Genomic DNA, 24,974 nt, shown 5'->3' with positions numbered 1-24,974 from the left:
GTACTAACCGCCACTTTAGCTTAGCTAGTGGTTTTGACCACTAGCTAAGTCCTGTATGGTTGTAGTCTCTTACGGGTAAGATTTGACCCACTGGTGATATGTTTGAAACCCCTTTTATGGCAGAAATTGATTATATACAAGACTGAAAAGAATATTGAATTATAAACAATGAGCAATGCATAAACCATTGGTACTTTGGTTGTACTTATGTTTGTATATTGAGGAAAAAAAAGACTGCATTTTGGTCTTAATCGTTTGAAATTTAACAGATCATAATTCAAGCGGCTAGCTGGCCTCTACATCGCAGGGAAAACTTTGAGGGATAAATATCAAACGAAATGAATTCCAACTTCAATTAAAGCTGCAAGCAGCATTGGACAGGACCTCGCAAAATACTGCCCGTCGGGGTGGGCACGATCCTCTAGACCGGTTAATTATAATTTAAGTAAAAAAATAAAATAAATTGACTTATTTTGAAAAAAAACGCGTCTTTTGCGAGGTCCCGTCCAATGCTGCTTGCAGCTTTAAACTGCCTCACATTGGACCCGGTCCAGGTATCTAAAACCACTACACGCAGACCGATCAAATCTGGAGCAGGTTATCCTACGTGGGTCAAGTATTTGTAAAAACCACTGTTTCACGTCTGATAAATCTTATTTATGTGGAGAAGCACATCCTCTTCACTCTTCAGCCGGGTGGAAATCCTCTTGGTCTCGTTGGTCTGTGTCCTTGTCATCATACACGTCCAACGCTGCTTCCTGACTCCCATTTCAAGTGAAAACCATGATCATAAAACTCAGTGACACTCCAGCTCAAACCTCAATGTAGTGATGTCATCACCAAGCTTGTGAAAATGCCAAATTGCCAGCCCCTCATTATAATCACATATGCTGTTCCTGGAAGAGACCTGAAGCATGCAGGACCCACTGAGGACACCTCTGGAATAAACTTTGTTTCTTGTCACCATGGAAGTGCTGTTGAGCCAGAACAGCAGTTCTCACAGCCTCCTCTTCTCAGCACCAAACATCAAGAAACACATTTTGAGTGACGTGTTGAAGCTTGAACAAAGGTCAGAGACAGAGACACAGTCTAGATCACTTTATTCTCATGTTGGACACTCAGTTTTCTACATTGACATCAAACAATACCCTTTCTCATGATTGGACTCACCTGTGTATGGAGGTCAAGGGTCACTGAGGTTACCAAACCAATGTTGAGTTCCAATAATTAGTGCTAAAGGTATTAAAATCAATAAGATAAAAGGGTGCCTACATTTATGCACATGCGTAATTTTGTTTAAATAATTCTTGCACACTTTCTGTAAATCATATAAACTTTATTTCACTTCTCAAATATCACTGTGTTTGTCTCCTATAAGATATATTTAACTGGAATTTTGCATCCAAACAACCAATGTTGCCCAAACTGCCCAAACTTATTCATACCACTGTATTTAGTGACACAGCCATCCATTGATTTACAGACTTTAACCATGACCTGTTTACTGTCAATGCAGTGGTTTTACAATTATTGATACACATTCTACCTTTGGAGCAAAAACCAATATTGTCATGGGACAAAGCAGAAAGTTATTTGCAATCTAAAATGGGTTGGTACTTGTTAAAATCTTGTTTTTTAAAGACATGAACCAAACAGGGACTTACATTTAAAGCTTGGTCAACACCATCTTGAATAGCACTCAGTTGATTGTTCCAGCTGCTGCAGATGGTCACATAGAACACAGGTTACCTGAGTGGAAGGTGGAGGAACAACACTGGGCTTGGATGTGCCAGTGGACCAGTAGGTTGGGCTGCTGGAGCTCCACCACTGTTGGAATGACAATCAGAAACAGGACATGGCAGCTTTAGTAACAACAACATACATTTGACACCAGTAGTTTACAGTGCTTTAGCATTATTACTAGTGATGGTTCCATCCACTGGATCATGAGAACACAAGCCTGCAGAGCTGCACTCATGTCTGCCGTGTGGAATTATTTGACGCTAAAGGAGGAGAAAAGTTCAACGGCCGAGTGCAACTTTTGTCAAACCGCCATCACAAGAGGACACGTTCAGCACCGAGCTGCTGCAGCAGAGAGGAGATGAGAAGTTCATTTAGAGCATCTTTTCACGTCATAAAACAAATCCTGGTCCCTGAGGCTTTCAACAACGTTCTTTTTGACTTGCTCCATGGGGGGCGATGAGGTTCACCATCTCACCTGACACAAACATGAATTCATGGAACCAGAACTACTCGTGCCGTCGCAGGGTGATGAATTCATACTCAAGGAAATGTAACTAAAAGAAGAGCGGTGAGGAAGTTGATCCCCACACATTTCTGCTGCAATAAAGTGAGTGATGGCAGTGCCGTACTGTCCTTATATCAGGAGCCTGTGGGACAGAACCAGCAGGCTAGCAGACAGCTTCTTCCACAGAGCAGTCACTTTCCTGAACTCTCACCCCCTTAAACACCTTAATGTCACACACATGAATTAATCGCATCTAATCTCACCAAGTTTCAGCTGCTGGATGTATTCTGTATTTACACGTCTGCTTCTTTGTAATGATTCAATAATCATGCTCTGAGCAGTACAATCAAGTTGTTCTGGTTCAGAGCCATAGCTTGATCATTCATGTTTCATCTACAAAGTATGAATTAAAATGTTCATGATCACAATATAGCTACTTCACACATGAGTTGTTCTTCCTGACGTGGCTTCATGCAGGACTTGCTGAACAAACAGGTAAAACGTGCATTCATTATCCTCTCACCTGGATAAACAATCAGTGGTCATAATCAATATGTCTTACTTTACGACGGCTCGCGGTGGCTTGTTGATAATTACAGCACACGTTTCTTTATGTATTTCATCACTTTCTTACCGCTATGATGTCCACAGTGTTAATAACCCGTCTTCGTCACGTCTCCTGCTCCTCCTCGGCATGGAGCAGCGACACCAGAGTCTTTCAGTCCATCGGCCGCAGACTAGAGTTTCACCCACCTGGATCCAATGTCCGCGTCTTTCAGGAAAAAAACACTAAACTGTTAAACGTTGGAATCAAACTGGGACGTGTGGAGGAGGAGAAGCACGCCGCATTTGTGTGGGAAACAAGTCCTGACACGTCATTGCCGGTGTGACGTCACATCCAGTTCCTGTTCCCAGACGCGATGCAGGCGCCATCTTGGTCAGGTCACCCGCCGCCTCTGATGTATTGATTTGTATCGTGGGAGACGTAATCCGCCTGTAATAATCATTACTCTCCTAATTTTCACACAAGAAAATATGATGGTTAATGGTGAATTGCATTGTATTATGTTTTTGGGACTTTTTTTGATGACTGATGTATGATGTGTCAATTTAATCCATGTCTCATGTCTACTTTTAGAAACAGACAGAGACTCAGAGACATAGGGCCCTTACAGACACACCAACAGTGTACACACACACTCACACCTACAGACAGACAGACGGCCAGATCCACTCACTCACAGACAGACAAACAGATCCACTCACTTACAGACAGAGAGACAAGGCCCAATGCCCTCAAATTCATGTCGGTGGAAGTTTTTGAAAAACATTTCATGTTCCATCAGCACTGTGTCATACACACCAGAATTGAAGTAAAACCAGATTCCGGATCGGGGCCACATGGGGAGTACCACCTGAGATCTTCAGGTGGATTGGCTAGCTTGTGGCCTAGCATACCCGTTAGCATGCTAACAAACATTGTCAGATTGAGCTGAAATTTGGTAGGTGGCCTCATGGGGGCGCTGCGGTCACAAATTAGCTGGTTTTGACGCTGTTTTCTTCAAAATATAACTCATAAAAATTATTATTATTTTTTTTTACTTAAAAAATGATCATTAACCGGTCTAGAGGATTGTGCCCAGCCCGACGGGCAGTCTTTTGCGAGGTCCCGTCCAATGCTGCTTGCAGCTTTAAAGGCTTGGAAGGGTTCGGGGTGAAGGTGACTCGCGGTCGCGGCCGAGAGCTTTACAGCGCCCCCTCGTCTGGACCTCACATAAAATGACCTACCGTATTTTCCGCCCTATAAGGCGCACCTAAATACCTCAAAATTTCTTAAAGGCTGCCAGTGCGCCTTATAGCCCGGTGCGCCTTATATATGGACGATTGTTCTACTCCAGGCTGCTATTTGACAGCTGAACAACTAGAAGCTTTAATTTTGACAACTCTAACTTTGCAACCGGATCTTCAGTGCGGACCAGACTCCGCACAACACCTTAATCACTCATGGTTGCACACCAACGTTCTAACAAACCAAAATAAACTACCGTATTTTCTGCCCTATAAGGCGCACCGGGTTATAAGGCGCACCTACATTGATTGACATAATTTACAACTTCATTCATATATAAGGCGCACCGCCCTATAAGGCGCACGGAACAGACCAGTGGACAGCAACATTTATAGCTCAAAGCCATTAAGTTACATTTTCCATTGCTTCTAACACCCAGAGAGGTGCACACGCTTTATTTTGATAGTCCTACCTGCAGCCTATGCCAGTACCAGACTACACACAAAACCTTCTTCACTACTGGTTGACAACTTACAACTACCGGTAATAATAATAATAATAATAAACTAAACTACATGAACTAAGCAACAAAAACACAACACAACACAATTATTACCGACACCACAAACCAAATATAACCCCCAATAATTGCATTTAAAACACCACAAACAGCTGCAATGAATTATGGGAGTTTCTATCGGCTGCACTGAGGAGCTCAGTTTGAATTCGTCGCTGCAAGGCATGATGTCCCATCATGCCTTGCAGCGACAAATTCATGTTTTGTGTTGTTGGAGGTTATTGTGGCTCGTTGTTGGGCTTGGTGTTGATTGTGTTTATGCTGTGTTTTTGTTCCCCAGTTTAGGGAGTAATTATTTCATCTAGTTTATTTTGGTTTGTTAGAACGTTGGTGTGCAACCATGAGTGATTAAGGTGTTGTGCGGAGTCTCGTCCGCACTGAAGATCCGGTTGCAAAGTTAGAGTTGTCAAAATAAAAGCTTGTAGTTGTTCAGCTGTCAAATAACAGCCTGGAGTAGAACAATCGTCCATATATAAGGCGCACCGGGCTATAAGGCGCACTGGCAGCTTTTAAAAAAATTTGAGGTATTTAGGTGCGCCTTATAGGGCGGAAAATACGGTAGATGAAATAATTACTCCCTAAACTGGGGAACAAAAACACAGCATAAACACAATCAACACCAAGCCCAACAACGAGCCACAATAACCTCCAACAACACAAAACATGAATTTGTCGCTGCAAGGCATGATGGGACATCATGCCTTGCAGCGACAAATTCAACCTGAGCTCCTCAGTGCAGCCGATAGAAACTCCCATAATTCATTGCAGCTGTTTGTGGTGTTTTAAATGCAATTATTGGGGGTTATATTTGGTTTGTGGTGTCGGTAATAATTGTGTTGTGTTGTGTTTTTGTTGCTTAGTTCATGTAGTTTAGTTTATTATTATTATTATTATTACCGGTAGTTGTAAGTTGTCAACCAGTAGTGAAGAAGGTTTTGTGTGTAGTGTGGTACTGGCATAGGCTGCAGGTAGGACTATCAAAATAAAGTGTGTGCACCTCTCTGGGTGTGAGAAGCAATGGAAAATGTAACATAATGGCTTTGAGCTATAAATGTTGCTGACCACTGGTCTGTTCCATGCGCCTTATAGGGCGGTGCGCCTTATATATGAATGAAGTTGTAAATTATGTCAATCAATGTAGGTGCGCCTTATAACCCGGTGCGCCTTATAGGGCAGAAAATACGGTACTTCTGATGTGTGTCACAGAAATAATGGGAACACCGATGATGGCGAGTAGGCGTAAAAGAAAGTGCCCATTTAGCGATGGAGGACCGTACATGTCACCTAAAGGCTGGATTAAGAAGAGGTCCATGTCCTTAATTGATGGGGCAGAGACTCTTCCTGAGTCACCAAAGAAGGGAAGACCGAGCGTTACACTGAGAAGAAGGCTATTCCACAAAGAAAGAGAGAAGGCTATGATCTTCTTTAGCCCCAAGAAAGATTGGACTTTGAACTCCAGGAAAGGCAATAGCCTTCCAACGTTTGTCTCTGTGGGACTCCATCTTCCAATGAATCCACAAGAGTGTAAATTGTGCAGCATATGGATGAATAATACAAGTGAGGTTCTGAGACATTTAAAGAGGAAACATAGATTGATGAAAATACACAATTTCTGTAAATTATGCCTCAGAGCCTTCCCAACCCCAAGGGAAACCCTATGCCATGCTGCCAAGTGCAAAAAGAAGCCCAAACACTCAGTGGAACATAATTTGGAGCAATGTCCACTTTGAGTTAGGTCAAAAGTTAGTGCGCGTGAGTTGTAGGTCTTGAGGAGACGAACAAATTTCGTATTCGCCTCATTTCTCTACGACATTCCTACGGACCGTGGCGGGCGATTGAAAATTTCTACGTGGCGCTAGAGAGCCATTTTTGGACTTTGTGGGGATTTTTTAACACAGACTTCGCATTTTCGCGAGTCTTGACGAGCGTGCTAAAGTTGGTGAATTTTTGAGCCTGTTTAGGGGGTCAAATCTGAGGCGATCGACGAATTTTTAGGTGCAAAAATATCTAATAATAAACATTACAAAAACAATATAGAATTTCACTCTGACAGGGTCATGGGAGTGACTGGATGAGTGTTGGCGACGACGAATTACAAAAGGGACCTGCCGTTGGCTGGGCATAGGGCCCAGCCGTTGGGGAGGTCCCTAATAATAATACATTTTAAAACTTTTTAAAATTAAAAGTTCCTGATGCATTGTACGAGTATATGAACTTACTGCCGTGGCGGTTGTTCACGGTAAAGACCGATCCACGCCTCCGACACTGGCCGTTGGTGTGTGCCCCGCACCCGGGCGGATCGTGCGCCAACGCTTCGGGAGGAAGAGTGGCGATTCCCGGGCAGCCGCTCGGAAAACGTGCGGTGGGGCGTGCGGCCTGTCTCTTCTCTGGGCTGGTGCTCCGCGTCGACGGGAGCCCCCGGGCTTACGCTGCCGTCCTCCTGGGGCTTCCCCTCGCTGTTGTTGTCGTCCGCAGGCGACGCCTGGCTGATGCTGGAGGGGATGCTGTGGTGGTCCGCGGGGCTGCCGTCGGCGCTCGCCCCATGCTGCCCGAGGTCCGAGTCGCTGCCCTCCTCCGAACGGCTCCGGTTGGCCTCCGTGTCCTCGAAGCTCCCCGAGAAGTCGACGACGAGACTGGTGGGCCTCGTACAGCGGGGTCGCCGGTAGGAATCCCGCTTGGGGCCGTCTTTCCCGAAGGCAGAGGGGACCGGGTCATCCTGCATGCGGCTCGCTCTCGTCCCCATCTCGGGCTGGCGACTCGGCTCAGCTGGCTAGCCGAAATGCTTCCTCGGAGCTAAACACCACCGAACGAGGGGACGGCGTAACCTCGAAACGACCCTCAAATCGCGAAAGATCCGGCGTCGGACTGTAAATATCAACGAAGGATGGTGAATCAAGTTTGAAAGGAGGACTGTTGCGCTTGCGTTTTCTCCTTTCCGGCCTCAGTTTGTCCTTACTCCCCACATTTTCCTTTCTTTTTCGCCCTGTGCTTCACTGCTACAGCGGAAATAGAGTATGCACACTTCCTGTTTGAGCCACGCACCAGTTATTACGGTAATAGATTTCCAAAATTACCCTGCAATTTAATGGGTTTTATTATACTGTGATCCGATTTAATCATCGTGCATTTTTAATTTAAAATGTTTTTTTATTCACTCCATCCCTGCACTTAAAAATTACTCCTATATTTGATCAGGCGTTTGATAGATTGTTAGAGGCGCGTGTGTTATGGTTATTACAGTATATAAAAAAACAAAAAAAACAAACCTCTACTCATTAAGACAAGCGAGTCTCGTTGGCTGACGAGAAGTCGGTCTGCTGTTCCGGTGAGGTCGTTTACTGGAAGTGGGCGAACTCGCATATTTTCCTTCAGGGTTTCACAAACCGATAATAACTCTGCAGCACGTTGAAAGACTACATCGCACTCCAGCGGACGCGTTTGTTGACAGTTCCGGCACTCCTGCGGAGGGGAACTTGGGGAGGTTTGTGGTGAGTTTTAAGCGTCCAGCTCGTTCCTCGTCCCACCACGCCTACGCAAAACAATCCAAGATGCAAAACAATCCAAGGTGCATTAAAAAAAAGAAAAATCCTGGCCTCTGCTTGATTTTGCCAGACATGCACGCAATTCATGAACGTCATAGTTACTCTTTACCCTTTGCGTCACTTTACATTGCACTGTCACGTGACTAAACTTTATGTGTAACGTGTATCCCTCTTGGGATTTTAATGTATCAGTAATGTACTGGTGTCACGCCAGGCCACTTCGGAAAACAGTCAAGTCAGTCGCCCCTCTGTTTAGCAGTGCGCCCATACACCATGCATTACCGTAACGGCGTAGAGCAAACGGATTTCAATATAAAAGTGACATTCCGGTAAATGAGAGCCCTCACCAGCCCTCGCAGCCCAAACATCAGACCGGTCCTCTCTATTAGCCACTCCAGGCCTGCTATCATCCTATGTGTGTTTAACCGATAGAATAATAAACCTATAGTTTTTATCCAAACTTTCAAATGCCTTTTATTTTGAAATGACACACAATAATATCCTAATATTAATAGGAATTTTGGAGTTGAGCCATCTTGAAATCAGGAGTTGCCATGTTGAGTGTTTGGTCATAGTCCAATATTAAAAGTTCTCTAACTTTGAAATGACACATCAGAAATATTTAATATTAACAGAGATGGGATATTAAGATATTTTGGGATGGTCTACTATCACTGTGACGTGGACTGACATGATAACTAGGAATTTTGGAGTTAATCCAGTTGAGTCCAGATGTTCCCCATTGTCTCTCAGACCTGCTTCAGCCTTACTGTCCACCAAGATCCCTGAGATCAGCCGATCAGCTGCTGCTGACAGTCCCTAAGACGAGGCTGAAGCTCAGAGGAGACAGATCATTTGCCGCCGCTGCTCCGAAACTCTGGAATGAGCTGCCTATCAACATCAGGCAGGCTTCCTCGCTCCCTGTTTTCAAATCCCTTTTAAAAACCCACTTTTATTCTTTGGCTTTTAGTACACCTTGATTTATTTTCATCTTGTTTGTCATCATATAACTTGTAGTAAGCTTGTTTGTTTGTTTTACATGTTTTCTATGTTTTATGCCTTTCTCTTCTGTGCTTTTGAATTAACTTTTGAATTATTTTATTTATTTTATTTGATGTTTTCGATGTACAGCACTTTGGTTACCTTTTGGGTTTTTTAAATGTGCTTTATAAATAAAGCTTGATTGATTGATTGATTGATTCTAATTCATAGGGCCTTTATTTTGATATATCACGCCAGGTTGGGCTGGTACATAATGAGTGACATCTGAGGTAACTATCAGTCTGACATAGAATGGGTTTATGATAGCAGGAAAGTCCCTTTCTGTATTAGTCTGAATTTAGAGAAGCTGAGATGTGCTATTTCAGAGGACTCTTATTTTGATAGGCCACGTCAGACTGGGCATGCACTTTGTGAGGGACATCCAAAGGTTGTCAACTATCGGTTTGACATGGAGTGAGTGTATGAACAGGAAATTTGCTTTTAATATCAGTCTGAAGATCAAGAGAATGAAATCCAGGTGTGGCATATCAGAGGGCTCTTATTTTGATCAGATTGGTCTGGTACTTTGTGAGTGACATCCTGACTTGATCTACTATCAGTCTGACATGGTTCATGATAATGGGAGATTTCATTTTCGTATCTGTCTGAAATGTAGCAAAATAAGCCTACACGTGCTACTCCAAAGAGCTCTTATTTTGATATGCCACATCAGATGAGGCAGATTCTTGGGCAGTGAAATCCTGAGATTGTCTACTATCAGTCTGACAAGGAATTAGTATATGTTAACAGGGAATTTCCTTTTAAATTCAATCTGAATTTGGAAGGAATGGAGCCAAAAGGTACTATTTCAGAGGGGTATTATTTTGATAGGTCACATCCTGAACTGGTCTACTATCAATCTGAATTAATATGGGTTTATGGCAACAGAAGGATTACATTTAATATGATTCAGAAAGAAGTGATTAAAATGGGCTGCAGTTTTTAGCTTATTTTGCTTCTGCAGGCAGTAAGTTTTATTAATATTTAATCATTAATAGATTGTACTAATGGCGCATTGTTTTATTTTGTTTGTTATTTTGTGTTATTATTAGCAGAAGTATACATTTTGTTGTATTAAACTTAATGAGTGGGAGATCTCGCTCAAAGCAATGCCAATTTTATTTTGAAATCCGTTCGAGCATACTTTACGGTAATGCATGGTGTATGGGCGCACTGCTAAACAGAGCTGTGGCTGGCTTGATCGTGTTCTCTGAAGTAGGGGCTGGCTTGACACCAGTTAAAAACGTATTCTGGTAACTTCCGAGTTCTGGGTTTTTAGTGGGTCTACATCAATGTCTTGTGTCTTCCTTGATCTTGTTCATTTCAATATCCCGAGTTTCCCTATGCCTCTTTTTGTGGTCTGCTGTCAGCTCTAGATTATTTGCAGACTTTACTCCCTTTTGCAACACGCCCTGAAACGGCACAACACTTGTTCAAACAGTCGAAAGAATGCAGATGAACTTGCAAAGCCTCATACCTGCTCATGTGTAGGATTATCAGATATATGTGTAGTGGCTCACTGATTGATGTTTTTCCCCTGCAGCGATGAAGGCGTTGGCTTTGCAGCATCCAAATGTTGGACAGCAACCACAGGCCACATCATGTGGGAGAAGCCTGTCTTCGAACTATTCTCCTCCAAACCTTGAGAATAAGTACTTGGCGCAGGCCTCAGCGATGAAGCCCGAGTCCCTCTCTCCACTCATAAATGTGGCAGTCCAGCCCACATCTTGCCCGTCTCTTCAACCCTCTGCTCTGTGTTCGACTTCATCGTCTCTTCTCTCCTCCTCTGCACTTGCATCCTCCCTCTCCTCACCCCTCCTCAGTACCCAGAACAAGTTCTTGACCGCCTGTTCCCTTTGTCCCTCCTTCCCCTTGACCTCCCCCGTCACCAATGACACCCCGCTCGCGACAACCACGGCCAGCGGTGCTTTGCTCAATCGCTTTGCACACCCTTTTTCATTTCTCCCCCAACCACTGGGCAGAGAAAAGAAAAAGGTTGATGGCGAAGAAGAGAGAGAGGAAGTATCTGTCGTGTCCGATTTTGAAGGAACGAGTGAGGTGCGTTAAATCCTTAGTCATCATTTTACAAATCATAATTTTAGGTTTTAGATTAACCATAACTTCATAGTGATGATCATGTTTTAACTTAACGGTTTGTGCACCGGCAGTGTTCTGAGACACAAGATACGTCGTCTCAAGAAGAGAGCATGATGGAGGAGACTGATGCTTTGGGAGCTGAGACATTACAGGCCTCTGACACAAACTTGGAGGATGACGGCTATGAGGACATTGAGATGGACTTGGAAGATGAATTTCCGGAGTTTGATAGAGGAAATAAAACCGTTGAAGAGGAGTTCCGGGACCGAAAAGTAAAACACAATTTTTCACATGGAATATACATGCCTGTGTATCTGCTTTATCAAAGAAAAAAAATACAAAATTACGTCTTAAACTGCATTCAACCATGCTCTAATCATGTAAATAGAGAATAATGTTACACATCAATGTAAAAAAAAAAGAACGTATAACCCATATTTGATCCAAATGAATAAACAAATCCATGTAGTGTTATTTTGGCAACCACCTTTGAGATTCTTGCCACACACAAACTATACAACAGACGTAAGCAGAGACTCCACACATGATGAAAATACTGTATGAAGAGATTTTTTTTTTTTCAGCAGAAGCCATAAAATAAAATCTTGATTTCAAAAAGTTAACTGAAACTTCTGTGTGCTGACTAAAATGACACGAACTTGGTGCATCTCTGTTTGTTGTCCTCAGTATCTTCTGTTGAACATGGTGAGCTCCTCTCTGATTCTGAGCACGGGAGCTCCTGGCCAGAAGAAGTGGAAGTCAAAGGACAGTGTTTGGTGTAAGATCCTGAAGCTCGTCAAGGAGATCTCTGCCAAAGACCCAGAGTTTATTCTCAAGGTTTGTATCGGTTTTTGGCTGAAGACTTGCTGTCAAGTTGAATTGGAACCTGCAATTTCTAGAACTATAATAACTTTCAATTTTTTTTTTTTTAGGTAATCCATTAAACAAAGCAACCCACAAACTAACTTGGTAGAATGTGTCAGAAAAATCACTCTGTTATATTAATATTAGTCTCTGGAGCTGCCTTAATTGCTGACCGGGCGAGGGCTGAATAGGGCACAGAAAGATGGTTACACCAAACATATAAACACTTGTGGGCAATTTAGAGTCACCAGGTAGCCACACGTGTATGTTTTGGACTATAAAGACCAGAGACCAAACACTGTCAAGAAGAACATGCAGACTTGACAAAGAAGCCATCCCGTATTTTACCTGGGGAAATTCTCACGACAAGGCGAGAGTGCCGACCACTACGCCATTGATCAACCTTTAAAATCAAGCAATACACTGCATAGTACTCGTCTTCCCACAAGGTCAGTTTGTATCTGAGTTCACACTAACGACGGTTTCAGTTTAGTGCCGCTCCAGAAAAAAAGACTTTGCAAAGATCAAACTTGATTATAAAAGCATTAAAAAATTTTTTTAGTATGTGCATGTAAAATTAGATAATTAGAACTATACTCAGAATTTCATATTTTGTTTACTATGAACTACAGTTGTAGTAACACCATATTTGGTAGTGACATTGTTTCATGTGTTGCATTTGAACATCAGTTTCATATCAAAGTAGAAAAGGACTCGTTTTAATGATTCCACCTTGGTGTGTTTTCTCTGTTTTCTGTCCAGGTGGCGTTGTACACCCGACAGAAGTTAAACGTCCGTATCACTGCAAACTTCTTACTGGCTCTGGCCGCCAGTCTCCCCGAAACCAAGTCGCATGTCCGCAGATATTTCTGTGCTGCCGTGCAGCTGCCCTCCGATTGGCTGGAAGTGGTCAGAATCTACACAATGGTAAGTTTCAGGGAACGTCTACTGTAGATGTTGAATCCTGGCGCTTTGACTTCGTATGAACCATGTCATTGCCTGATTTCAGTGCTTCAAACACTCCCTGCCGGCGTGCCTGAAGAAGGCAATGGCCGACAAGTTCAAGCAATTCAGCGAGTATCAGCTGGCTAAATACAATACACGCAAACATCGCTGTAAACACAACCGAAACAAGCCCAAGGGGAAGGTACAGACACTGTGATATTTAATTAATCAGACCTAATTGTGTAATGGGTGCAATTCTTGTTCGCACAGTTTTACATTTTGCTGGTTTCTGTTGCTCATGTTATTAAATAATTTGTCCTTGTAAATGTGTCTGTGATTCCTAGAAACCAAGTAGCCAGCAGCTGAAACAGTGGTCGCGGAAGCTGAGATCAGATGAAACCATCCTGAAGAAGTTTGTAAGTCAATATGCATGCACTTGATTTATTGCGAATATTTAAAATGTTTTGCTTATTTAAAAAAAAAAAAAAGTCCTATAAATGTGGTTCTCAGATGCTCCCATGGATATGAATTTTGATTTTTTTTTTTTTAAAGACCCAGCAAAATAATGGAACACCTCATAAAATTAATATTTTTTACAATAGATGTTTTACCCTTTTTTTATTTTGGTTTTCTGTGCTGAAAGCAAACTAACACTTGTGTGTCTATGTGCATAGTTGCAGCTCGAAGAAAAAAAAGTCCAAGTGGATAAAAAGCAAAACGAGTTCAGTCTAAAGAAGCTGATAAAGAGGCTTCACATCAAAGAACCAGCTCACCACGTTATGGCCATTCTGGGAAAAAAGTAAGACACACGTATACCAATGGATTGTGGATGTGAGGCCACTACATGGTTTTAATATTTCTCAATCACTCTGGTGAATTTTGGGCGGAGCCTGACACACTTTAATTTAACGGTCATGATCATAACTGATAAAGAAAGGAAAGCACACATCTCACCAGAAAAATAAAAATCTTCTGTGACGCTTTTAGTAATGGTTTTAGTATTACTTTTTTAGTAATGCTTGACCCAGTGTTTTATATTGACAATAGCAAAAATTCGCTTCTCTTCGGTATAGTTTTTGAAATGACTAGTGCTTTTCTTAAAAGGTATCCCAGTGATCAGAGAGCGTTCAACCGCAGTGGATTAAAGGGTGAGTGGGATCCGGACAAGGCCGGGCAGCGAATTAAGCTCCAGGAGCCGCAGACGTGGGAACGGCTGGTCAGTCTGGAAGGCAACAAAGCTGCGACCTGGGAGAAGCTCATAGGTCTGTAGTGCAACTCCGAACTCTTTCAAACTGACTGATAACGGTGTCATTATCATATCTCATTTACTTGTAAAAAAAAACCCAACAACACAAAAACGCTTTAAATGTTTTTTTGTCTATACTGATTGCCGTCTTATTGGAGAAACAACACCTGGAAACTATTCATTCAAATCCAGTACAAGATGGTGTACCTCAAAGTGTTTATTCATGTACGTGTGTGTGTGTGTAGGTACACATGTGTACCTACACACACGCACACCTACACATGTGTATGTGCGCGCAGTGATGGTAATTCCTTTGCTGTACAGATAGTAAGTCTCTTCCATTCATGGCCATGCTGAGGAACCTGAGGAACATGATCCATGCAGGCATCAGCGAGCAACATCACAGCAAGATCCTGAAGAGGCTGACTGACAAGGTCTGATGGAGAATCGATAAATGGATGACCTATTGTTCTCACACACACACACACACACACACACACACACACACACACACACACACACACACACACACACACACACACACACACCAGTGTTGTTGGCTAACCCGGTGCACTTGTTTCAATCATGATTTAGTAAATTAAGTTGTTTTGATCTTTGTGGCTTTTGCAGAAAGCGGTCATCGAAAGTCGGCAGTTTCCTTTCAGGTTCCTCTCGGCCTATAAAGTCATGTTGGAGCTTCTCCCAGTTGGTGAGATACATCAACAAGAGCTGATCAATTCACACTCACATCAAGGAATCTTATATGTATGCCTTTTAGGGCTTTCACAATATGTCACACATTTGTCATTATTGCATATCATATGTTATTAACTGATATGTTTATCTTTATCTTAGAAAATTTAATTCATGTCTTTTCTGAACAGCTGTTGTTTACATTTTTAAATACTTGTAATTAGACATGGAGACACGGAGTCTAGTGGGAGTGTGTAACTAGGCCGAACTTATCAGATGTTTCCTGGTTACAGTTTTTTCTACAGTCTCCAGTGTTCTCGGGCTCGTCCTTGAACAGATCTCCTCCCTGGCTAGTTTCGTTTCAGCTGCTAGTGCTTCAATCATACATTCGAAATGAAAAATTACATAAATTAAGACTTTGCTTCAAAAATGTAAATGCTACTCATTTTCATTTATGAACAACAATATTATTATTATTTTTTTTAGCCACTGCAACCCAGCATGAGATGGTCAGCACTGACAAGATTCTGCGGGGCATCGTGAAGAAGATCCCCAAGAGCAATCGCTTCAACCGTATGCAGTGGGAGACGACGAACAGAAGCAGGCTGAAGGTGGCGCTTGGCGTGCCTTTTGTCTATCGACTGTACAAGCAAAAGAAGGCCCAGCTACAGAAAGCAAGGTGTGCTTTAAATGTGTTTTCATGTTTTTTAAAGAAGACAACACCAACAGTAATTTACAGTAGAAAAATTAACAGCTGGTTTAGTAACATGGGGTCTACTCAGCCATGGCTGGAAATGAAAACGGAAGAGTAGTACATAAAATAAATTAAAGGATTCCAAAGTGGTATTCATGTAATGTGACGCAAAAACATCTCAACAAACCACTTCACTGCCAAGATATATATCACAGGTTTATGTGGTATAAAGAAAATTTAAGGGTTCATTGTGGACTTGTTGAGAGTGACGGCAAATTCTAGTGAATTACACAACTAAGGGACATTGAAAGCCACACCGCTCACACTCATGGTTCTAAAAATCCCAGATCTCCCACATATATCCTCCATTTTAATAATGTGTAGCAATAAAGGAGCTGATAGCTGCAATGCATTATGGTAGTTTCTGTTTGTCGTGTTTTAAATATAATTATTGGGGGTTATATTAGGTTTGTAGTGTTGGTAATAATTGTGTTATGTTTTTGTTGCTTAGTTCATGTAGTTTAGTTTAATAGTTGTAAGTTGGCAACCAGCAGTGAAGAAGGTTTTGTGTGTAGTGTCATCCTGGCATGGTCTGCCTGTCGGAGTGTCAAAATTAAAGACTGGTGTACACGTCTGTTTTAAATTAAAAGCTTTTTCTCTGGCGTGCTTCTTTGACATTACTCACCATAATATCCTAGTGATTTTGTGAGTGACAATGTATGTGTGTGTGTGCATGGGTGAGTTGGACTGTGGCGCATGTGGGTGTGCGGCTCTCTGGGTGTTGTGTTCTGTGGGAAATGGGACCAACTGGCTCTTTGAGCATTAAAGGTTGCCGGCCCCTGCTTTAGAACATTTTTGATCTGCTTTAGGTCTTTGAGTTAAATTCTCTCCGTATGTGTATGTGCAGGGAGAAGGTGTTCACCGTGGCTCTGTTGGACCGTTACCGTAAAGCCCTGGAGACTACAGTTCAGATCTCCTGCCGCTACAACTTGCCCCCGCTCCCTGGACGGACAGTCATCCTTTTCCCCACGTCTATGTATTTTGACAAGGACTGGCTCAAAAAACGAGACTTCTGCCTCCCTCCTGATCCAGAGCAAAAAGACAAAAAACACAGGGATGACCACGATAACAGAAGGAGAAATGTTGAAAAGACTGAGGAGCTCATACCCTCTGTGAGTAATGGGGCCGTTTTGTCTAATAATCGTAAAAAACCAAGGTAATAAGCAAACTTGCCTTATGCTTGTTCTCTCACAGGCAGACGAGGTGATGGCCTTGCTTGCGCTGATGATCAAGAGCTGTGCAGAAGACGGTCAGCTTTGCTTATTGAAGTACGGTCAATGTGAAGAAATCACACTGAAGTCTGATGTCCTTTTGGATAACGTGAGAACTGTCACCAAGCAAATGAAGGTGAGGCTCTTTCTCTGTCAAGTCTCTTGATTTATTTGCACACAGTGAGGTTTTTAATCCATTTTATAATTTTGTAAAAAGTTTACTTTTTTTTTGACTGAGAAATGGATAATGTCCACTCTTACACAGGAATTTGAAAATGGAAGATATGACTCGAGTGTCAGAAACTTCCTACACAACAAATTGTTCTCAAAGGAGAATAAGGTAGGTTTGTTTGTATGTTTTTTGTTTTTTGGGGGGGTTGGGGACGTGGGGGGTTGTAATTATGTTTTCCTCACAGATGTTATAGGCTAGTTTTATTTTTTCACTGCCATCTTTTAGTGTCAAGTTGAATTTCTTCATGAGTTATTTCAACGTTTTCTTTCTTGTACTCATCAAGTGCACATCTGGCTATTATGGCTGCATACATCATTGATGAATGCTGGTTATTTGCCTGCAACCTGAGCAGAATATAAACAGAACTGAGAGCAGAAAGAAGTAACATGGAGTTGGGGTTGCTAGGTTTTCATTTAGAAGAATAGTGCCTGCTGATTACATACATCAAGGTTGCCTAGTTTATTTTGTAATGGAAGGTTCTAAAGTATTGCTCTGCGACTATGTGTGGACTGCTTTATTGGCCTGAAATCCTTTTTTAATTCCAGGTGGACAACATCATTGTACTTCCTTGCAGGTGGCTTGATAATGAAACCGAGGGTGCCATCACCCGCTACAGGGCTGACGTGAACCCCAAAGCCTTGGTCATGCTGATCTACCCTGCAGAGGAGTAATAGCATTTTGTTTTTTTCTTACAAACTGTATGTCTTATTCTACCTGGATCTGACTCTCAGTAATGAGAAAATGCACGGACTGCTTTGCCTGATTGGTGAAACATGAAATAAAATGATGCATTTGTGCATCGACCTTCTTCTTTGAGCTCACCCTCAATGTTTGTGCTCTTATGCCTAGTTCTTGCTACAATTACAACGCTGCCCTTGGAGCAAACACTGTGAAGCTGGTTGGTTTCGGGGAGCAAATCCTGAGGTAAAGTGCATACATTTTATCCGTTTTGCTTTTGTTTTCACCATATCATGAAATAATATATATATATATTTTTTTTTTTGTTGGAAGTCTTCAATCTATGCCAAGCTGTTGACTTTAGCAACATCATAAAGAAGATATTGTACTTATATGGGAGATTGAGATTTTTGAAATACACCTTTTTTTGCTTTCTGGCCAAAATCATACCGAGTATTTATCTGTGTAACTAGATTTGTGTCAGAGCGGGGATCTTTCTGTGTAACTAGATTTGTGTCAGAGCGGGGATCTTCCAGGATGCTGGAACATGTGGAGCATCTGGACAGATTGTACAACATTAAACCAGCAGAGGGCACTAAAGACACTCCAACCACCAAGGATGTTGTAACGATACCACCCAGTCCAAAGCTGAGGTAATATTTACTCAAAAGGAAGATATGTTAAATTTATGATGTGCTCCACGAGTTGGGTAGCTGACTAACTTCAAGACTCATATATGCAACATTACTGATGGTCATCAATCCATTCAAATTCTTAGAGTTCTTAAAGTTGTAGGTCATAGCAAGTTTTGTAACCTCCGCTCATGCACTTGTTTCCAGGTGGCAAGGTGTGCGGGTGTTCATCTCCTCCACCTTCAGGGACATGCACTCTGAGCGAGACATCTTGGTGCAGAGCGTCTTCCCAGAGCTCCGCCGTCGTGCTGCACCACACTGCCTTTACCTGCAGGAGGTGGAACTGCGCTGGGGTGTGACGGAGGAAGAGTCGGAGCGGGCCACTGAGCTGTGCCTATCGGAGGTGTGTCGCAGCCAGATGCTGGTGGGAATCCTGGGGGAGAGGTACGGCCAGGTGCCCGATCGGCCTGCACTTCCCGACCTGCCGCAGTACAGCTGGGTAAGGCTTATGAAAAAGAATTAAACTGGTACCAAGTGGCGATGTGTAATAACCCCACTGCTGCCTGAATGTATAATTCTGTAAGTCTCACTCAGAAGGTTTTGTGAAGCCTCAACTTGAAATTATGCTGAGAGATCTTGTTATAATGCACTGCTCAAAAATGGATCAAACTTCCCTATTCTCAGTGAATGAAATATCATCATGGAAAGGTAATATTGATTAGATGCTGTAAGCTGTTGAGAACAAATTAATGTAGGAACAATCCATAAAAACTGGTTCTACTGAAAGCTGCTGCAGGCTGCAAAGAATTGTGCACTTTGTCTTTAGACCAGGGGTAGGGAACCCTGGTCCTCAAGAGCCGTAGTCCTGCACGTTTTCCACGTCTCCCTCCACTGAACGTCCAGATGGTTCATCACCATGTTCAGCATAAAGCCAAATAACGAGCTGCTCATTGCAATCAGCTGTGTTGAAGCAGGGAGACATGCAAAATGTGCAGGGCTGCGGCTCTCGAGGACCGGGGTTCCCTACCCCTGCTCGAGACTGTGATGTGAACCTACAGCAGGTCCAGTTTTTTTATTTTTTTTTATTGCAAATGCTAAACTATCCAAGAATCTAAATTTACTTTTGAGCAGTGAATCATATCTTTAACATGTATATATTTTAAGGTCAATGCGTAGCACAATGTTTTATAAAGTATATACATATATAATGTAAACATATTAAACTATGTACCCTGAACGGAACAATAGATGTTTTGTGTGTGTGCGTGTGTGTGCGTGTGTGTGTGTGTGTGTGTGTGTGTGTGCATGTGCGCGTGTGTGTGCGCGTGCGTGTCATCAGCATCATATTGTGACATTTGTGCGACATTATACATCAAATGTCTTCATGACTCTGAATTGAATGTTTTTTCATTTTCATTGTGAGAATTGAGTTTATTTTTCTCTTTGTGTCCAGCTGGCCACGGCCCCGGAAGGTTTGTCCGTCACTGAGATGGAGATCCGTCAGTTCCAGGCTCTCTACCCCGACGTTGCACATGAGCGGATGTTCTGCTACTTTAGAAACCCAAAATTCATCAAGTATGCTCTTTGAGTGTGTTTATATGCAGTGTGAAATGAGTTCAATGAGTTATTCCCGTTGTAGTTCGTGCAATATATAACAAGAATTGAAATGAAGTGCTTCCTCCTGTATTTGTCCTCCTTTGCCAGATCGGTCCCTGTTGCTTGGAGGTCACAGTTTGCCCCCGAATCACAGGATGCTGAGGAGAAAATGACCACTTTGAAGAACACACTCGTACGTAACAACGTTAAGGTCACGAAAAAGTGAGTTTTCTCAGTCATGCGCATCAGTAAATTGAAATGCCATATTTTTGAAATGCATCACACTTCAGGTTCTATATTTGGCATGATGAATAATTTGCAATAGAAACAGTGACAACATGACGGGTGCTTTTCTCTGAATTTTCTCATGTGCCGGCCTTAGTTACTCGTGTGAGTGGGGAGGCGTTAGGGAAGGGAAGCCACATCTGGCAAAACTGGAGAACTTTGGCAAAGCTGTTCTGGAGGACCTTTGGATGGCTGTTAAGAAACTGTTTGTGGATGTGAGTAACTCTGAACATGAACTGATGTGAAAGCTTTGAAATGATCAAAGCGTCACCATTTAATTTGAACTATCTTTTTGTCGTATTACAGTTTCTGTCTCTTTTAAGTATTGCAAACAACTTTGTGATAATGTCAAGGACAAAACTAATATTTGTTAGTATTTCGTATTTTAAGCTCTGAATTATACTGAACCATTTGTTTTTCATCGCAGAATTCTGAGGAGCATGAGGGCGCATTAGAGGTATACGAGCAGGAGGTCCACCAGGGGGCGCTACAGAGGCAGTTCTTTGGCAGGTCCAAGCTGCTGTCGGCTGCTGTGGAGATTGTCCACCAGGTTCAGAGCAAAGGGCACATGATGGTGGTGGAAGGAGGGCCTGGAGAGGGCAAAACTCTCTTCATGGTAAATCCATTAGAAGGTTTCTAATTTGATTAAATATGCTAGCAGACTAAAGAAATGCTGTTTTGATGGAATACGAACTGGATTTCTGTTGTTTGCTTGCAACTAATTAAATAAATTACTTTTAGCACTGCATAAAAACAGCTACATTTATATATGAATAACCAGACTGAGAAATCTTTAGCATTGGCATTTTTTCTTGTCCTTCGGGCCTCTTACCATTTTGATTAAAGTGTGTAAACATTTATGCACACGTAAGGGACAAGCAGAAGCAGAGGTTTTATACAAAGTGACAGAATTAAAGCAACATTTACCAAAACATGCTCAGAATTTAACTTTCTATTGGACAACTGACTATAGATGTTTACCTCTGTCTTTCTCCTTTCCATAAATCCAATGGCTCATATACTTGTTGGTACACTAAGACGTCAAAATTGTTAAAAGTATTTAACAAATTAATATATTATTATTTATTGTGATTATGAAATGTTAACATTTGGAAAATGTAAGTCTTGAAAAAGCCAACAACACACCGACAGTGTGAAAATAAAATAAAAAAAATCTCAATGACTTCTGTACCTTTTTGAAAGGGATAAAGTTTTATTTTCAAACAACATTTTAGAAATTGATTGACCTCGCTTCAATAAAAATCTGATAAACCACCTGAACTCTTACTTGCTCACACACAGGCTGCTTTAGCTGAAGCCCTCAGGAAAGGACATGATTCCAGGAAAAACCAAACCCTCGTCTGCCATGTCGTTCCCTACTCGACGGCTGCCAGCCAATCGGCACGCTCCGCAGAAAACCTTCTTCGGTGCCTCGTTCAGCTGCTGAGAAAGATTGGAGACAAACAGGAAGAATCGCCTCTTCCGCGCTCGTACAAGTGAGTGACTTTCACATCGTTTTGCTTTCCAATAGGTTTCCATCTGTGTTGACGTGAGGAGATGTTTGTTTCTTTTATCACAGAGATTTGCTGGTGGAGTTCCACTCCACCTTGATCGCCATGAAGATGACGAAGCCTCTGGTGCTGCTGGTTGATGGAGTAGACCTCATCAGAGATGGCAGAGGTCAGCTGAGCTGTGATTGGCTCCCTCCGAAGCTTCCAAAGGTCAGTGGACTGCATATGCAAATCGTCACTGATGCTGGCTCATACACATCAAATAACAGAACTGGACATGTTCATACACACCTTTAAGCATCCAGTGACATTTGTAGGAGTCCATCTAAAATGATGGCTTCCAAACTTTGGATACCCAAAGTTGGTTATGACAAATGTAATTTGTTGGGATAAAATTCTCGCAGAAATTGTGAAGTTAATTTCCAAGGATTTTTCCACATTTACAGTAAACAAATGCAGAAATTATTTTCCACTGTGAGGTTTTTGGATGAGATTGGATCTCTCGTTTCCTTTCTCATGTTTCTCTCTAACCCTAACTGTTCTGCATCTTTTGTTTTTCAGGGTGTGTGTTTGGTCGTGAGCATGACCTCCAAAGCACCTCTGCTCCAAACGCTGGTCAAAAAAACAGGCACAGTCCTGTTTTCCCTGGGACAACTTGCCATGCCGGACCGCCGGGAAATCGTTAAAAAGGAACTGGACACCTTTGGGAAGAAACTGAGTGACTCTGCATTGAACAGCCAGGTTTTCTTCTCTCTTCTACTGCAGACGTCACACGTTGTGCAATTCTTTTGGTGCTAAAACTGTGCTGTGTTCACTTTTTCAGCTCCAAATGCTGGTAATGAACAAGGGAGCTGCGAGTCCTCTTTACCTCCGTCTGGTGTGTGAAGACCTGAGGAACTTCGCCTCCTTTGATAGGGTTTGTGCAGTGATATTTATCTGCCATCTCTGAAATAGTTTGCAAGATTAAGTGAAAAACATTGACTTTTATTTGTCTTAGACATGATCATCATACATTTCCATGCTTCATATGTTACTTGATCATTGAAATCTTCATCCCGACTCTAACCTATAGTCATGGACTGGAATTAGTTTTCTCCCCAATGTGCCGGCCTCACTTTTTGTGATTGAGTGATCCAGTCAGCCACCCAGGATAAACTGTAATAATTAAGTCTAGTTGAGCGGAGCTGTTGAGGTGGTTTTGACATCTATTCCCGATGGCTCCTGGTCACCTTCCTTTGGAGGATCTACCAGGAAGATGCCATTGTCTCTGAGGCGTGAATGCCAACCACTCCACCAGTGTGCAGCCACATGACTGATTATATGACGATACACTGATGGGTTCATTCAGAACATCACATTGTCCATCTGATTTGTCAGCTTTTTAATATTTATTACAATGATTATGTTATCTGTCTTTGTGTCTCAGATGAAGGAAACCTTGCTGGGTATACCACAGTCTTTAAGCCAGCTGGTGCAGTACATCCTGGAGAGACTCTGCTCGCACTACAGAGACATGCAGGGACTCCGCTGGGCACTGGCAGTGCTCACTGTTAGCACCACTGGTATGATTCGACATGCGCATACATTTTAATGTTGTGTTCGTCCTATTTCAAAATGTGGATGCTATGTTACGGTAGAGGAATCTCGTGACATATAATTATATATGTAATTAATTGGACAATGACAAGGACAAGGAGATGATTCTTAGATAAAGCAAAATGATACGCTATACTCAACTGTGGTTCAGCTTAGAGCATTTGGCTGAAAGTTTTTGTCTGTTTGGCTGATGTAGTAGGTCTTTAAATGGAACCAGCTTCATCCTCAGACTTGTATCATGGAAGTCGTGATTGTAAAACTTTGAGGAAGATGCTGAAACTGAATTAACCACATCTATCTTCTCTCCAATGTCAGGTCTGAAGGAGAGAGACTTGTACTCTGTGCTGAACACATGCAACAGTCTGTCCTCTCACAAAGGAGAGGTCACATGGCAGGAAGTCCTGCACCTCTCCAGGAATCCCACAGGACGCGTTCCCATGGCGGCTTTCACCCGCATAGTGCAGACATTACAAAGGTATAATTCAACAAGCCTCAAGAAGTTATGACATCAGTTACTGGTGAATTTCACCATACGAGATGCCATTATTCTCTAATTGAATCACAACCCAAATTCCAAATGATGCATTGTATTGCAATGTGATTATTAAAGAAGAATTAAATACGTTTGCTATTTTTCCTGCAGTCTGATGGATCCATCTCATTGCCACAATACCAGCGACTTGCTGAGTCTAAACAATCTGGAGGTGAGGAGAGCCTTTGAAGACGTTCTCCTCCCTGCAGAAAGTGAAACAAACAGAGCTCACCTCATTCTGGCCGGTAAAGTCTGCCAATTTCTTTTTCTGTTTTCACAATATGAAGTGGAGGCTGCTGCTTATTAAAATATTGTTTTGTCTGCAGCTCACCTGTGGACACGGGCTGATCCTGAGGGACAAGATACCTTCTTTCACTGCGAGGTCAACTCCGTCATGCACCTGCCTCAAAGCCTTGTGAGGAATTCTTCATTTCATAAATACTACTTCACAAATCAACCGTGGGACTTTAATACTAGTCAACAAAATAACATTCTTTGGATGCAGTGAATAATCATCATGTACCAATGAATCTCAAAACATTAGAATGTTAACTTTAATAATACACTAACAGTTGAGCCTGACATTAACTGAAACGTTTAACTGTTTCATATCTTTATTGGCTTTGGTCAGATTCAAAGTGGACAGGTGGAGGCAGTTGAGTCCTTGCTGTCCAGCTTTTATTTCATGTATGCCAATGTGAGAAACAGGCTCCTGCACCACCTCCTGGATGTGTACAACTTGTATAGTGAGTATGGATGCTCACCTCATGTAATAGATGAAATGTCTACTGAAGTTGTTTTGTCTATAACAATAATGTAATAATAAACCTGTGAATTTCTGATTTCCCTGCAGAGAAGGAGTTTGCATCTGGCCGGTCGAGTAAGTGCTTAAAACACTTTTTTGC

General features: G+C 42.2%; 2 protein-coding genes across 2 annotated transcripts in view; one reads left to right on the top strand and one right to left on the bottom strand.

The window, feature by feature from the left end:
- Positions 1-5,373: 5,373 nt before the first annotated feature.
- Positions 5,374-7,758, bottom strand: LOC308135502 (uncharacterized protein). Its single transcript, XM_080503527.1, has one exon. It carries the CDS (start codon positions 7,355-7,357, stop codon positions 6,830-6,832), a length of 528 nt encoding a protein of 175 aa, XP_080359653.1. The 5' UTR covers positions 7,358-7,758; the 3' UTR covers positions 5,374-6,829.
- Positions 7,759-7,898: 140 nt separating this feature from the next.
- Positions 7,899-24,974, top strand: part of LOC308135501 (telomerase protein component 1-like) — a 29,428-nt gene continuing 12,352 nt past the window's right edge. Inside the window, exons 1-33 of the mRNA XM_080503526.1 lie at positions 7,899-8,102; positions 10,741-11,255; positions 11,366-11,566; positions 11,982-12,131; positions 12,921-13,085; positions 13,168-13,305; positions 13,448-13,519; positions 13,778-13,902; positions 14,208-14,365; positions 14,674-14,783; positions 14,980-15,058; positions 15,529-15,721; positions 16,644-16,908; positions 16,991-17,143; positions 17,273-17,347; positions 17,785-17,906; positions 18,089-18,163; positions 18,427-18,570; positions 18,757-19,048; positions 20,003-20,124; positions 20,254-20,367; positions 20,528-20,645; positions 20,858-21,046; positions 21,733-21,926; positions 22,010-22,151; positions 22,503-22,682; positions 22,765-22,857; positions 23,368-23,503; positions 23,853-24,012; positions 24,181-24,314; positions 24,396-24,484; positions 24,701-24,815; positions 24,923-24,949. Of these exons, the coding sequence (XP_080359652.1) occupies positions 10,743-11,255; positions 11,366-11,566; positions 11,982-12,131; positions 12,921-13,085; positions 13,168-13,305; positions 13,448-13,519; positions 13,778-13,902; positions 14,208-14,365; positions 14,674-14,783; positions 14,980-15,058; positions 15,529-15,721; positions 16,644-16,908; positions 16,991-17,143; positions 17,273-17,347; positions 17,785-17,906; positions 18,089-18,163; positions 18,427-18,570; positions 18,757-19,048; positions 20,003-20,124; positions 20,254-20,367; positions 20,528-20,645; positions 20,858-21,046; positions 21,733-21,926; positions 22,010-22,151; positions 22,503-22,682; positions 22,765-22,857; positions 23,368-23,503; positions 23,853-24,012; positions 24,181-24,314; positions 24,396-24,484; positions 24,701-24,815; positions 24,923-24,949 (4,843 nt within the window). The 5' untranslated portion in view covers positions 7,899-8,102; positions 10,741-10,742. The remainder of the gene's footprint in view (positions 8,103-10,740; positions 11,256-11,365; positions 11,567-11,981; positions 12,132-12,920; positions 13,086-13,167; positions 13,306-13,447; positions 13,520-13,777; positions 13,903-14,207; positions 14,366-14,673; positions 14,784-14,979; positions 15,059-15,528; positions 15,722-16,643; positions 16,909-16,990; positions 17,144-17,272; positions 17,348-17,784; positions 17,907-18,088; positions 18,164-18,426; positions 18,571-18,756; positions 19,049-20,002; positions 20,125-20,253; positions 20,368-20,527; positions 20,646-20,857; positions 21,047-21,732; positions 21,927-22,009; positions 22,152-22,502; positions 22,683-22,764; positions 22,858-23,367; positions 23,504-23,852; positions 24,013-24,180; positions 24,315-24,395; positions 24,485-24,700; positions 24,816-24,922; positions 24,950-24,974) is intronic.

This window comes from Blennius ocellaris (assembly GCF_963422515.1).
Source record: "Blennius ocellaris genome assembly, chromosome: 10".
NCBI classification, from domain to species: domain Eukaryota; kingdom Metazoa; phylum Chordata; class Actinopteri; order Blenniiformes; family Blenniidae; genus Blennius; species Blennius ocellaris.
The sequence above is the reverse complement of the archived record's forward strand: the minus strand, read 5'-3'. Positions and strand labels throughout refer to the sequence as shown.

Coding starts and splice junctions, on each gene's coding strand:
- LOC308135502 (XM_080503527.1), bottom strand. CDS start 7,357: ATGGGGACGAGAGCGAGCCGCATGCAGGATGACCCGGTCCCCTCTGCC.